Here is a 16,464-nt window from a genome sequence, read left to right as displayed (position 1 = left end):
CAAAAAGTGCTTATTCAAAATTTTTACCATTCTTTATCTCGTACCCTATATATGTTCATAAATTGTTTTCGTGGCATAGTAATTCAAATTGTAGCGTGCAGTAGTGCCTTACACCAAAGGAGAATATAAAGTTCTTGTACCAGAACTCAAAACAACAAATATATTGCTTGATGTGCTTTTAAAAACACTAATAATTGCTGTAATTTTAGAGCAGTCTCAACGTGTCATTTATTGACAGTAGAGCATATATTACATTTCTTCAGAATTTGCTTACTTGAAACTTCCCTAGTGTCACTGTATTTATCATACACGTTTGCACACCACTACTCATTTCCTCCTGCATTGCTGTGGCCACTGCTTCCACCAATGTTGAATCAATTCGTTTCCTCCGTCTATCAGGTTGCACACCAAAAGAACCCATCTTTTCGAATTTCTGAGTGACGTGTGCACTGTCATCATTCTTGTAATACATCTTTACAACCAGAGTGTGATCCTGCATTGACAGAGTCATGGCGAACGTCGCAGACGCGAAAAGAGGAAAAGACATGTACCCGGCGTGTTTATACCAACTTCTATGGATCATGCGCATGACAGGTGTTTTCATTTATGTATTATGACACATACAGCGCATCTGTTGATCAATTTTCACACAATTTTTTTTTCTTCTGCCATACTTTTACCCCTTCTCCAATAATATTCCGTTGCAATTCATTCTGACCAGTGGTGTTATTTCTACAGCGTTTTGAAAGTTTAACTTTAATTATGACCACCCTGTATATCAGGCATTGTTCTGTGATGTGTTGTTTTCTTAAATGATTTCTGTATTTAAAGACTTTATCTAGTTCTGGTTTGTGGTATGCTTTCTGTAGTTATGTTGATACCTAATTTTTCCTTGTCTATCATGTCATATTACATGCATTGTAACATTGGTACAGAATCTTAAAATATTCCAAATTTTCCTTATTATGTCCTTGTTATATCCTGTCAGTCCCCATATAACTTCCATAATTTGAAGATTCTGCAAGTTCAGTCAAAAAGTGTAGTATTACGCATTATTGTCAACATTTCTATTTGGCACCTTTTTATGGAGAATTTTGACAATGAATTCATAAATGGTGATTCTTTCATTCTCATTTTTCCTAACGGAAAAAGCAGCACACTTAAATTTAAATAATGAAATTGTAAAGATACAGGAACTTGTTGTTTAATTCCTCTATTATTTTAATGTTTACAAATATGCACATATAAAAATATCTGTCCATACAAGTCAAGATGACGATTGCTTAATTAGTTACCTTGGAAGATCAAGATACAAGACAGAGGTTTATTGCTTACTGTCGGTTCCTGTTAGGTTGAATGTTGGAACTTATTTAAATCCCTTGTAAAGGACTGTATTGCAGCTAGCCAGATAACATATTAAGCTCCTCTCATAGCCAGCTTCTGGCCATCTCTTGAGTGCTGTCATTTTATATGAAGTGTCACAATATACATTACTGTATATTTTCAACCAAAGTATTTTGTGTCACTTATGCTTAATATTATAAAAGTAAGCCACTGTAATGCTGTGAGGTATCTTATGTCTTCTGGATATCACTATTCATTCCTTGACTGTAAATAACATATATCCATTCAGATTATGGAGCAGTGCATAGGTTTCATTGTGGTAGGACTCATTGTGACTGTATGTTTCCTGTTAAAACTACTTTCTTAAAGTAACTACTATCTTTTGTAGAAGCTTCCTTAATTAGTTAGGTGTCATAGTTCTTTCATTTTTGTGAATTGTGCAAATACAGAACTAACTATAATACATGAACTCTCCCATTTTAAATACTGATAGTTACTACAGAATATCAGCTTGCACTTTACAGTTTCCTTCCATTAAAATGGAAGTTGAACAGTGAATATGCCAAGTGAATCTATGTTCAGTAAGTTTGAATTGTAATACTGTAGTGCAAGCAACCGTATTAAGATGGCCCAGGAATATATTCAAATGCTGGGGACAAATCAGATATCAGTTGTCTGACTGTGGCAGCAAGTGACTGCCTTTTCGTATGATTAGGACCACAGTGTTTTATCTAATAAGAGCTTCATTGTAAGTAGATAGCAACACTAATTTAACAGCAGTTGAGGTTTGGTATTTTATAATCATTCTGTAACAAAGGAAAAACTGTAGTTACTATCAAAGAAGACGTAAATTACCTAAACTTGTGATCCTGTGCATGCCCAAATACCAGTAAACATGTTAAGACCATCAATAATGTCAGGCACTCAATTTTAAATCTACTGTGTTTATTTGTGATAATTCAGTTGCTTATTGTTACGCTAGTGGAAAATGAAAAATGAGCACCTAGAGCCAGCATGATGTAGAAATACAATGTTTGGTTGGAGCAGTAAAGATAATGTTTCAGATAGGCATGCTATTGACATAGTAGGAACTGCATACTGAGCATGAAAGCACAGAACCAATAAAAACTGTATTTCATTTGTTGAAGTGTTTTTGTTGTTTTGAGTCTTATACTTTGTTAGGGAACACTATAGACATTTCCGGATGGCACCCAAAATCAAAATTTGTGCATTTAACTGAGTATCTGCAAAGTTTTATTGTGATTGTGATTCTGGCTGATAGTGCCATGCAGATTCACACGTGGGTAACTGCATCGGATAAACAGCTGTTGCTGTTTATACAGTAACTGCAGCATAAAGTGGTGAAATGTCTCTTACAGAGTGCCACCTATAGTCATTGGGAATTTCCAGGAAGTCGGGCTACAAATGAATGTGGTCCCTCATAAGCCCTCTCTAACATTTAATCATTTTACAGTGTATCTTTGATGTTGTAAGAGAGACAGTTGGTGGAATGTTTAGTGATGAGAGCATTCTCTATCTTGACATGACAGACAGTAATTTGTGATGGTAGCATGGTACTGACCAGAAGAGAGGCAGCTACTGAAATACATGAGGCAGTGGCCCGTCATTTCTGTACATTTTAGGGTGTATCAGAACACCATCTACCTCATTGTGTTGCTGATATCACAGTGTCAGAGAGATGTTTTCTTCCAATAGGACAACCACGATTCACACATTTCTTGCATGTGACTCATATTTCCAGCATTTCCGCCATTTTGTTTGTATTAGCAACAAAGGGAACTAAGGTGGAAACCTGTCTGTCAGAGTGGTATATGCACCACTATGATGACATGTGATTGAGAGGAGGACTGCATTGTAGCTAGAAGGGGCATTACAAGTTAACATTGTTGTCCAAGACACTCTCTCCATGTGTGTATGTGGTCAAATGATGTATAATATGCAGGGTCATTGCTTGAAGGTGATCATTGTTTTCTGAAAATGGGCTATGTTTATTTTATTTTTAATTGTTTTGCATATTATATGATTTACTTTGTGCAAACTATTTACATTTGTAGTGCCCACTTTGGCTACAAACTGTATTCATGTGTTATCTTTGAATTTTGTATTTTCTGTCGCTGTGCATGTATGCAAACATATCGATAACTGTAGAAAATCGGTTGCTTGGCTTCAAATTGTAGCTAAATTCAGTATGCTTTTACATCCATCCTGCATCAGATTTATAATGTGCGACTGTAACTTTTGTTCATTAAAGCAATTTTGGTAGTGTTTTTTGAGGTTACATAACAGTATTATTTGTTGCATAACTGTTGTGCATGTTGCTGTCATGACTAATTATTTGTAGACTCAGTGTATTTCCAGGGTGGCAACTATATTAGTTTCCAGCACCTTTGTTTGTCAAATGCCAAGTGGATAGTCTGTGTAGTTCCTTCAGTAATATTTAATATAAATGAAATGTACAGTCTGGATAGCTACCATCTCTCTTTGGCTCCAGAGTAAAGTGGCATACCCAGCAGGAATTATAATTGGGAATAATGTGGTTTCAATTCTTGTAAACATGTGCAAATTTAGTTTTTTCTGTGGTGTCCTTTAAACCACTCAAATGTTTAAGGATCATTTCTTGCCTAGCACCATCTGTCATTTTAACTATGATCCATCTCTCCACCTTGAATTAATTAACTAGTGATGAATTTAAATAGATAAGAAATCAAAACCTAATGTATATTATTTTTTTCAGTTTTGTGGTATCTGATCTCTAAATAATGCTTGCATTCTAGTGCAGTAAAGAATGTAATTATGGAGCATGACACCCCTAAACTATTCTTTAGTGAAATGTGATACAAGTGTGTAGAAATTAATAGTTTTTATTTTGAAAATTGGGAATGTTATTGCATGGTTAAAATAGAAAGTCAATTCATGTACTTCAGCATGTGATGCATTACTCATGCCACATAATTGTAGCAAATTATGAAGAGTTCAAACTTTTCATTCTCTCTCATGCACTATTTTGTATTGCATTCTTTGACACTTTCTGTACAATCTTCTTAGAAATCATTGTTCATTCTGACTTAGATTGGAGTAACATGATTGTTCATTAGTGACATATTGTTTTCCTTTCTTTAATAGGAGACCGGAGATTTATCAAGCTGCTGGGCTGCGGGGCGTAAGAGATGTGCTCTCGGATTTTTGTATCTTGCAATCTATCAGCTTGGCTCTACATACCTGCCAGATAGCTATCTGATGAGTCAGACATTTCTTGTAAGTATCAGTTTACTTTTTTAAGCATTCATTCTACACATGCATGTTGGCATAATTTAGATGATTCTTTATTTTATATACCAGATGTTGCAATAGGTTGATGTTGTTTGTAACAGACCAGTTGTGACGTAATGGAAAATTGAACCTGCCTAAATATCATTAATGCAAATTTCAAATCTGCATGTATGTTAGAAAAACAACAAGCAGAACTTGGCCATATGCTTCTCGATTGTAAAAATGTTACTGTAAGTAGTGTAAACTTTTTACTTGATGAAACATTTTGGCAAAAAGTCCCATATTGAAATTTTGTTGGCCATATGCAAGAGATACTGTTTACTGTCAATGCAAAACCAATCCACTTAACCTGGAGAGTGGCAATTTAGGAACTCTCAGACCTTCTGAAACAATTGGCTGGACCTGCATACTGATATCTTGCTATCCAAATACCTGTCAGTCTTAAAACTGTATTACACCTTTTGACATATTCAAGGACACACCAGCTGCAATCAGTTGATAATGTACCATACTTTCCAAGGACAACAATAACGTACATGTTTCATGTTGATCACACATGCAATCATATATCAAAATTAAAATTTTGAACTTCCCTAGAAAGTGGAAAATTATAGCTCTATGAAATTGTCCTATAATTTTCTCTGTGTATTTTTTTGTCATTCTGCAACTCTTCTTAATGGAAGACACTGTTTTATGTAACATCTACAAAAAGACCATGTTATTAGAGAAAAAAATCAGTTTCATTTAATTGATATTTGCTCATCTGTAGATTACATAATTGAAGATTTAATTTTTATTATGTTACTCAAACTACTTTTAGTGGGGGGGGGGCGGGGGGAGGGACTGTGCTGCACTCGAAGTGACTCCTGTCAAAAGCGTTGTCACGTACACCAAAGAGGCTCAGAGATTGGAGAATATGGCAGCAAATATGACATTTTATTTCAATTAAAAGTCACTAAATGTGAACAAATATGTCAAAAAGCAGAGGGGGAGGGTGTAATAGAGGCATATCTTTTCACTCAGCCACAGTGTGCACACAAGACAGGCAGGCAGGCACACACACACACAGAGAGAGAGAGAGAGAGAGAGAGAGAGCGGGGGGGGGGGGGGTGAGTGAGTGATTAACATCATATGGGTCAGTATGTATACGCTGAAGACGACCAATATAATGACACTGCCATGTTGTTACGTCCTAACCACAATCAGCTCCAAAATTGAAAGTGAGGTTTTAAGTGAAGTAGATCACTTAGCAATGAAAGTGCATTTATTACAAACACAAGGAAATATTGAGTCGTAGGCAGCCACAACAAAAAGACCGCTAATCAAGTAAACATTCAGCCAAAAGGCCTTCTTCTGAATGAGACCCCTCCCCCCCCCCCCCCCCCCCCCCCCACACACACACACACAAATGCAACTCTTACTCATGTTACCATTGTCTTGGCAGCCAGAGGCAGTGTTCATACCTGTTAAAGTTGAGAGTTGCATTTGTGTGTGTGTGTGTGTGTGTGTGTGTGTGTGTGTGTGTGTGTGTGTGTGTTTGTTTAGAAGTCTTATTGTTGTGCCTATCTGTGACTCAACATTTCCACTATATGGTGAGCAGCAATCTATCCTTTTCATATTATTTTCGTTATTCCAACCTGGATTTTCCATTGTTACTAACAGAAGTAGTTTTGAGAACCTTACAGAAATGATTAATACTAAACAGCAAATATTTTATGGTGATGCAGTTTGAACTGTCGACCCACAGCACATCAACCAGTGATGTTAACTACTCCCCTTAAGGTTTGTTGCACACTTTGTGGCATTGCTACTGTATTTCAGGAGTTCTTTCTCATTGGAGCCGACAACAGCGCCTTAGATCTAGATGTTGTCAAGGGTCCTCTGTACTGCAGGAGGATACTCGTCACATCCTCTGCTCTCAGATGAGCATTGAAGGTAGCCCCTCCCATTGAACCTCTGGGATCATCGAACGGGTCATTAGTTTCCTTGAACAAGAAGCTCCCATCATAGATCTGCACCTCAGTACTGTAATAGGGTTACATACAGAGTACATTGCCCACGTCTCTGTGCTTTTATCGTCTTGATGAAGAATCATAATCCTCAAAGTGGTGTGTGAGATCTGACAAGAGACAAGGTACATGAAATGGCCCAAAGTAGCACTTCAGTAACATTTCTGATAGTTCCATTTTCTGCACAGGCGTAAAAATGCTTATCAAGTCTCCTGATCTGTATCTCACTGACCAGTGCTTGGCATTATAGTGTTCTTGTTCCATCTCTTGGGCACCCAGGGTCCATATGCGAGCCAACTGTCTTGCTTCTTCAGTCCTGGTGATGGGGTGTTTCGTGTAGTCATCCAGAGTATCTTCTGGTTGTAACGGGAACAATGTATCCATTGTCATTTTGGCCTCACAAGGAGCAGAAAGAACAGTGTGAATCCTGTAGTGTCTAGCTTTGCTGCGTTGTATACAATTGTCTCAACAGGCAGTGTAGTATCCTAGTCTCTTTGTTCGACATCTAGGTATATCGAGATCATATTTGCTCATGTCTTATTAAAGTGTTAGGTCATTTGTCTGTGGGTAGTAGGCAGCTATTCTGTGGGTGATGGCACAACGTACAATTACCAGAAAACTTGTCCACAATCAGAGATCATCCCACAGGGTGTTTCGTCCTTCAGAATGATGTCTCTCGCAAGGAACTGTGATAAGTATCAACTTTGGATAATGATTAAAATGGTATATGTTATTCTTTTACCGACCTAACTTTGCTGATGTTATATTTTCTTTTTGCTTTTTAGTTTCTGGCAGTTTCTTGTTTCATAATCATAAGAATAAAATCAGCTTATTAGGTTACATGTGCATTATGTCCAAAGTCAAACAGTGACTTCACATCTCAACTTTAAATGGATTAAAATGGAAAAACAGCTTTTATAACCACAGGAAGACCTGAAAAAGCAGATTAGTGATCACCAAACTTAGATTGCAATATAAGTTGACATAAGTTGTTCCAGCAAGCAGTGAGACAGACTGCAAATATGACAAACAATTTGCATGCTAAAAACCAAATGTGATATTTGCAATGGTAGACTTTGCGTTCACACAAAACAATGTTACTAGTGCTCACACAAAAATCACTATGGTAGTTAACAACTTAGATGCCCAAGCAGTGACAGTGGTTTCGGACATTATATTAAACCCACTCTCGCAACATCAATTTCCTCTACTTGAGGGACACCTTAGTCAACCAGATGTGCAAAACAATGGACTAACACACACAGCAAGTATTCCAGTTTGAACTTATCAGCGATAGAACACTGTCAGAATTCTGGTGCCACCTAAGAAACATCATCGAGAAAGAAGCAATGTTGGATGCAACACTATGTCGTGTTTGGGTAAGGCAGCTGTCATAACAAGTTAGGACAGCCATGGCAACATTTCAGAAAAGTTATATTAATTCTTTATTGTCAGTAGCAGACGAACTTCATACTTTGATGGAACAGGTAAACAACTCAGTGGTGATGCAAGCAATTAATGAAATCAGCTCAGGTGAGACTGCTGCTGTATGACATGAGCAGAAAACGAACATTATCAAACAGCTCCAATGCATGCAGTGTCAGGTGAACACACTTCAGAAGTAGTTATTGGCACTGGCAGTCAAGAAGCAGACTCACACCAGGCAAAGTGTTGAAGTAGTTGTGGTGTCACCGCCAGACACCACACTTGCTAGGTGGTAGCTTAAATCGGCCGCGGTCCATTTAGTACATGTCGGACCCGCGTGTCGCCACTGTGTGATCGCAGACCGAGCGCCACCACAAGGCAGGTCTCGAGATACGGACTAGCACTCGTCCCAGTTGTACGACGACTTTGCTAGCGACTACACTGACGAAGCCTTTCTCTCATTTGCCGAGAGACAGTTAGAATAGCCTTCAGCTAAGTCAATGGCTACGACCTAGCAAGGCGCCATTAACCATTTTAAGATAGAGTCTCATTTGTATCATCAAGGAATGCTGTATTCACATGAAGGATTAAAAGTTAAGTATTAAAGCAGCTACGTACTTTTCCTGCTACCATTCATTACGTATCCTGTTTCAGACCTCTATCTAGCCTACGTGAGATTACGCGTGCCTTTCGGCTACTTCAGTGTGGCGTAGCTGTCTTGTTACGCCACAACAGTAGTCACTCATTCCGCCAGCAGAACCAAACGGGTGGCCAAGCAACACGGGGTAAACAACAATACCCAGCGTGCTGGTACCACAGGCATTTTGGTGGTCAGGCCACAAGGTGCACAACTCCGTGTACATCCCAAATGTTATCAGTGGTCTGCTGTAGGCCACTCTATTCCACAGCAGTGCCGAATCACAAATGGAGCCATCAAGTTGTGGATGCACAGTTGATGACATAACCAAAATTAACTAAGAGGCAGCGCTCAATATTGGCCCAGTGATCAGTGACAAATCGACAATGGCCACGCACACAGTGAATCAAGCATGTTTGTTCATACTGTATATGTTGCATAGGCAAGTCAACCGTAGTTGCCTTATTGATTCAAATACAACTACACTACCATACAGACAGAATGAACTGTGTCAGTGGGTGTGCCTCTCCACCTTACTGTAGCCAACAACTTGCCCATTACAACATATGATGAATGTGAAGTAATAATTGACTTGGGTCTCAATCGAAGGTTGAAATGGAGATTCATGTTAGCAAATGTCATTGAGTCAATATTGGGAGTGGGTTTCAGTCACCACCAATGACTGAAAATAAACCTGTGTGTGGCACAGATCAAGATGGGTAGTGACGTGGTCACAGGTGATAAAGGCAAAAGTACTACTAACACCATCACCTCACCCTGTAATTCTGTTATGTGAGAGGCCAGACAGAAAGTTATCACCCACATAGGTAAAGTAGTGCATACCACATTGCATCATATTAAGACAACACCCGGCCAACCAGTCTCTCAACAGCGACAGAGATTGTAACTTTTTGTGGAATTTGAGGAAATGTTACAAAGAGGTTTCATATGCACATCATACAGCCTGAGGGGATCATCATTACTTCTGGTAAAAAGAAAGGCAGCACCTGTAGGTCCTAAAGAGATTACCATCCTTTAAATGCACTACCCTGTCCCTAACATTAGGGATTTCATGATTGTATTAGTTGGAACCACAATTTTTAGTGTGATTGACTCTAAAGAGGCTTATAACCAGATTCCTGTGGTAGAAGAGGACATCCTCAAGACCACAGTGATAACCCCTTTTGGATTTCTTGATTATCTACACATGCCTCTTTGTCTAAAATTGGCTGCCTAGTCCATGCAGTGTTTTGTAGACGAAGTGCTACAGTGACATAATTTCTGTTTCATCTATTTAGATGATATTTTGATGTTTTCCAAGACAGCAGCATTGCACAAGAGACACCTCCATGCAGTGTTTGACACCCAACGAATTTTCAGCAGATTCCTGGGGATCATTAACTTCTACTGCTGACACCTGCTGGGAGCAGCAGAGATACAGGCACCACTGACAACAGCAGTGACAGGTAACAACACCACAAGACAAGACCTCCTGTTGTGGACACCACAGATGCAGTACACCCACTTACAAAAAGCAGTTCTCGTGTCTCACCCAGTCTGTAATGCACCGTTAGCAGTAGTGGTAGATGCTAGCCAGCAGGCTATTGGGGCAGCCCTCCATCAGTAAGTTGAGAAGTGTTGGAAACCTTTAGATTTCTCCTCCCAGAAACTTGATGTAGGCACAAACCAATTGGAGAGCATACAACCGAGAGCTGCTGGCCATCCATGAAGCTGTGCAGCAATTCCATTCATATGTAGAAGCCAGACCATTTGTAGTCTATCTGGACCATAAACCAAGTACGGTCACTTTTTAAGAAACTCAAGGAATGTTGCTCTCCCCGACAATTTCACCAACTAGAGCTCATTAGTCAGTTTACACACATAAGACAGATAAGAGAAGCAAAAAATGTAGTCACTGATAATCCCCCTCCCCATTCCTGGATTGATGCCATATCTTGTACAGTAAATTACGATCAGCTCAGTACAGCACAAGCCACAGGCAAACAGCTAGAGAGCCGGCCGGAGTGGCCGAGCGGTTCTAGGCGCTACAGTCTGGAGTCGCACGACCGCTACGGTCGCTGGTTCAAATCCTACCTCGGGCATGGATGTATGTGTTGTCCTTAGGTTAGTTAGGTTTAAGTAGTTCTAAGTTCTAGGGGACTGATGACCTCAGCAGTTAAGTCCCATAGTGCTCAGCGCCATTTGAACCATTTGAAACAGCTAAAGGAGGCTTTGCAAAACAATTAAACTGCCCTGGAACACCAAGAAATGCGATCAATAGGTACCAAAAACCTTATTTGTTGTGAAGTGTATTGACCCCCACACAGTGTATTTGTTCTTGAAATGCAATATCTATCAGTATTTGGTGATATCCCAGTGCTGAACTTCCATGAAGATAATAACAGAGAAATTTGTTGTATTTATTTTATGTTACACATCTAGTTCCATTGGACCAAATTGAGGCCAAAGTCTCGAAAGCTGTGGAATGAGTCAGTACATGAAATTACAACATAAATGTAATAAAAGATAAAATAAAATGTTTATGGACCCAAAAAAAGACAAGCCATAAGTTTATATAAACATAATCAACAACAGAACAAGAAATCAGCTTCATTTTTCAAGGAAAAGGATTCCGGAAACAGCGATCGTGTGAGACCCAACTCGCCTTATTTGTTCATGAGACCCAGAAAATATTAGATGCAGGCTCCCAGGTAGATGCTATTTTTCTTGACTTCCGGAAGGCGTTCGATACAGTTCCGCACTGTCGCCTGATAAGCAAAGTAAGAGCCTACGGAATATCAGACCAGCTGTGTGGCTGGATTGAGGAGTTTTTGGCAAACAGAACACAGCATGTTGTTATCAATGGAGAGACGTCTACAGACGTTAAAGTAACCTCTGGCGTGCCACAGGGGAGTGTTATGGGACCATTGCTTTTCACAATATATATAAATGACTTAGTAGATAGTGTCGGAAGTTCCATGCGGCTTTTCGCGGATGATGCTGTAGTATACAGAGAAGTTGCTGCATTAGAAAATTGTAGCGAAATACAGGAAGATCTGCAGCGGATAGGCACTTGGTGCAGGGAGTGGCAACTGACCCTTAACATAGACAAATGTAATGTATTGCGAATACATAGAAAGAAGGATCCTTTATTGTATGATTATATGATAGCGGAACAAACACTGGTAGCAGTTACTTCTGTAAAATATCTGGGAGTATGCGTACGGAACGATTTGAAGTGGAATGATCATATAAAACTAATTGTTGGTAAGGCGGGTACCAGGTTGAGATTCATTGGGAGAGTGCTTAGAAAATGTAGTCCATCAACAAAGGAGGTGGCTTACAAAACACTCGTTCGACCTATACTTGAGTATTGCTCATCAGTGTGGGATCCGTACCAGGTCGGGTTGACGGAGGAGATAGAGAAGATCCAAAGAAGAGCGGCGCGTTTCGTCACTGGGTTATTTGGTAACCGTGATAGCGTTACGGAGATGTTTAATAAACTCAAGTGGCAGACTCTGCAAGAGAGGCGCTCTGCATCGCGGTGTAGCTTGCTCGCCAGGTTTCGAGAGGATGCGTTTCTGGATGAGGTATCGAATATATTGCTTCCCCCTACTTATACTTCCCGAGGAGATCACGAATGTAAAATTAGAGAGATTAGAGTGCGCACGGAGGCTTTCAGACAGTCGTTCTTCCCGCGAACCATACGCGACTGGAACAGGAAAGGGAGGTAATGACAGTGGCACGTAAGGTGCCCTCCGCCACACACCGTTGGGTGGCTTGCGGAGTATCAATGTAGATGTAGATGTAGATGTAGACAGAATACAAGCAGTGACTCATGAGGAAACTCCCCAGTTTTGACTTGAAAGTGCTTGGATTACTGCTAAGATATTTTAATTCTTGTGGTAGCTAATAGATAATGGATGCAGCCGTATACTCAGCACCAGATCTATGATATTTCATGCCTCCTTCTCAAGCATTTGAGATAGAACATCAAATTTTTTTTTAAAAATCGATTTTTCAAAAATACGTTCATTTCGTATTGCACATATTTCTGGAGAGTTTGATGTATAAAACATATGTGTTTGGGAAAATGTAAGACATTCACACAACATTCTTCTATCGCACATCACTCTATTTCGCTCTGTGGAATTCAGACCTGTAGATTTTGTAATGGTAGCCATCAAACCTATATTCAGGACAGTGGAATATAAAGTCCCGTATGGTGCCTCTCCTGCTCCCAGTTGACCTGTTTCACATCCTACTCTTCAGTAAATTTGCACTCTTTATTGCCTATTAGCTAATAACTTTGTCTTTTGTGTGACATAAAATTAAATATTGGGAACATAATACCAGTAAAGATGAGAGACAAGCAACGCAGTACACATTTCTTCAATCCTTAGGTCTCAACTTTTTTTTCTCTCTAATTTTGCTGCAGCCTTACACGGAGTGCTTTCCTTTCTGCAAAAGAATCTATTACCTCATCAGAGTTCGTCAAACATTTTGCTGCATGAAAAATCAAAATGTCATTGTCCAATACTGAAAAAGCCGTTAACACAAATAGTATCCAAGACTGGTGTGGTTTCTTGATTTGATTATGTCTATTTTGTCACTTGTCTGCTAGATAAAACTAAATAGGCCTTTCTGATACTGCAGCAGTTGTAACACATGCCAAATAAGCAAAATTGTGTTGGCACAAATGGTCATTTTTATGTACCTCATTTACAGAAACAATACAACTGATTATAATTCACGAAGTACCAGTATCAAATGGCTATTAGGCCTACTATAAACAAAAAGTTTTATGTTAGGAAATTGTTTAATATCTCATTCTTATGCTCCAGTTTCTCAAGCATGAGACTGAAAAGTAGTAGAACGAAATTCTTATATAAACTTGGAATTGTTATATTCTTCCATACATAGCTTGTGTGATGTCCGTTTCTTCCCCTTCCTCATTCTAAGAAAAAATCTTGTCATCATGAGTTCTGTAACTATTCCTGCCATTAGCAAAACTTATTCTCTGGTTACTTTCACTAACCCTGCCAGAATCACCAGTTCAGGTATGCACCATTTATTCTCCGGTTAGGCATTATTGTGTGTTCGTACGACGTGTTTTCTGCACTATTCTGTGACTAGAACTTAAGCGGCTGCTGACCGGGAGCTGTACAACGGGCTAGTGATCTGGCAAAAATTTTCTGTCAAAATTTCATTTTCTTGGATACACTGCGAAGATAATATGTGATCTTTCTTACCTGTTATTCCTGTTAGCCGTTTCTCTCCACTCCGGTAGCCTGAATCTATGAATTTTACTAATAATTATAACAACACTGATCATTTGCACACCCAATAAAGCATATTAACAAACAGCAATTGGCAGTCACCAGTTCAGGTTTATTCGACTCAGTTTGTATAACCGCATCCCCTTTTGTCTGCAGGAAAGTCTTTTATTTCTAGATGTGATGGGGATTCCCCTGGCAGAGACGTCACGACACTGTGCCCTTACTCAAAAATCAACTTATGATTCATTCAGAACTCAACTTAGAATGTGTTCAAAAACCAGTTGGGGTGCATTGCAAAATCATGTGAATAATCAATAGATGCTGCATGCTAGGCGATTTGTGATATTCTCTCCTCCCCCCCCCCCTTTTCAAGAATATGAATTTGGCACCCCTGAAATTGCTGCCTGAGGCAGATACCTCAGTCCCCCCCCCCCCCTCCTTTCTCTACATAGAGTGTAATTATGTATAACATTTGTTTAAGTATGAAAACCTTTTTGTGTTAAAATTTGTGCATCATGGTCCAAAAGGCCATTGACCTTTTTACTAACAGAATGCCCATCTAGTAATGAAGAACGAATAAAAATATTGTCTGTGGGTGTGCCACTCTTCCCCTACACCATCGTTGGAAAAAACACAATCTGCATCTGATCATATGAATTTAGGAGATCTGTCAACATCCTTTTTCTTGCACAATCACATACTAAATTAACATTGAAGTCACCATATATAACTAATTTTTGATACTTCCTATACAGTGAGCCAAGAACCATCTCTAGCTTGAGCAGAAAGTCTGAAGTCAGAGTTAAGGGACCTATAAATAACAACAACAAGGAGTTTAGTTTCAATAAATTCAACTGTCCCTGCACATCATTCAAATACCTGTTCATTGCAGTGCCATAATACGTCTATGGACTCAAATGGAATGCTATTTTTTACGTACATGGCTACTCCCCCCACTCCACAAAGAACTCTTTTAAAAAAACGGCCAGCTGATCTGTATCCTGTTAAAGGAAGCCTCTGAATTGTCAAATTATTTAACTGTTGCTCTGATATGCCAATAATCTCAGAGTCAACATCTATAAAGAGTTCACTAACTTTATCTCTAATACCTCTTATATTTTGATGAAATATGCTAATTCCTTCACTACTTGGACACTTGACCTCCTTTGAAGGTGATTCTTTTGTTAAAGGTACTTCCTTTAAGCAGGGATACCTGTCAGCTAACTTCAATCTAAAAAAAAAGGGTGGCCTGGCATTAGACATATACAAAAGCCAGTGGGAAAATTTTCAGAAGCAACAGGTCATTTCTTCCATACACACACAGATTTTGTAGGCCCACGTCCACCTTCAGAGGTATATCAATATATGTTTACCATTATTGATAGATACACTCCTTGGGCCAAGGCAACACCAATCAGTGACATCTCAGTTCAAACAACAGCAAGAACCTTTTCATTGACGTAGATTCCCATATTGGCTGTCCAGCTCATGTCACTACAGATCAATGGGACAATTTGAGTTGACATTACTCCTTGAACTGCCCAAGTTTGATAGTTCAAACACCATCATACTACCAGCTACCATCCCACAAGCAACATGATGGTAGAGTACTGGCATAGGATGTTAAAAGCCATGAGAACAGCTGGATCATTGTGCTGCCACTGGTCTTATCGGGTGCCCGCACAGCTTTCAAACCAGACATTGGAACGTTTATAGTGGAATGGTTTATGGCGAGACATTTTGCTTGCCATCAAGTTTTTTTCAGCACAACCGCTGTCAGTTGAATTAGTGTCTATTTTTTACTGCAACAAGTCAAGATCAAAATCTCTAAGCTGGACCTTTCACCAGCATCCCGACACTGAGACCAGAAAGTTTTTGTCCATAAAAATCTTAAAACCTGATGCTAAGGACAGAAGCAGTAGTACACCATTACAACAACCATACTCCAGACTTTTCTAAGTACTCAATCACATAACATGCGGCGCAAATAATATGAAGTGGTAAGGCACAGATGGTATCACTGGAACAGGTCAAACTAGCATATTTGGTGACACCTGATGCCTCCGCGCAATGATAGGAAACATCGGGCTTCAGATCAACGAATTCGAAGCAACCCTGTAGTTGAACTGGTCACACAACCGCAGTGTCACCCTTACCTCAGCTAATGCCCACAGAAAGCACCAGAGACACCAGCAGTTTTCGCTAGAGCAGGCTGACAATTGCATTATCAATACCCACACATTCTAGCTCTGCTCTACCATTCGAGGCGGAGTGTGGTGGTAGGCATAGACTTTGGACAATGATGAAAAGTGTGTATATTGTTCTTTGGTTTACGAACCTAATTTTTCTGATGTTATGTTTTACCTTTTTTTTGTGTCTGACAATTCCTCGTTTATTTTCTATTGTCAAGGTGTGTTTTCTTAGACATAAGAATAAAATAAGTTTATTTTGTTATGTGTGTTTTTGAAGCCCACTGCTA

The 16,464-nt window shown here is 39.3% G+C and overlaps 1 protein-coding gene across 1 annotated transcript in view; it reads left to right on the top strand.

Moving 5' to 3' along the window:
- The window catches only part of LOC126469770 (lysophospholipid acyltransferase 5), a 175,780-nt gene that overhangs the window by 87,615 nt on the left and 71,701 nt on the right, over window positions 1-16,464 (top strand). The window contains exon 6 of the mRNA XM_050096997.1: window positions 4,489-4,620. Coding sequence (XP_049952954.1) covers window positions 4,489-4,620 — 132 coding nt within the window. The remainder of the gene's footprint in view (window positions 1-4,488; window positions 4,621-16,464) is intronic.

This window comes from Schistocerca serialis, chromosome 3 (assembly GCF_023864345.2).
Source record: "Schistocerca serialis cubense isolate TAMUIC-IGC-003099 chromosome 3, iqSchSeri2.2, whole genome shotgun sequence".
Classification (NCBI taxonomy): Eukaryota; Metazoa; Arthropoda; class Insecta; order Orthoptera; family Acrididae; genus Schistocerca; species Schistocerca serialis.
The sequence above is the reverse complement of the archived record's forward strand: the minus strand, read 5'-3'. Positions and strand labels throughout refer to the sequence as shown.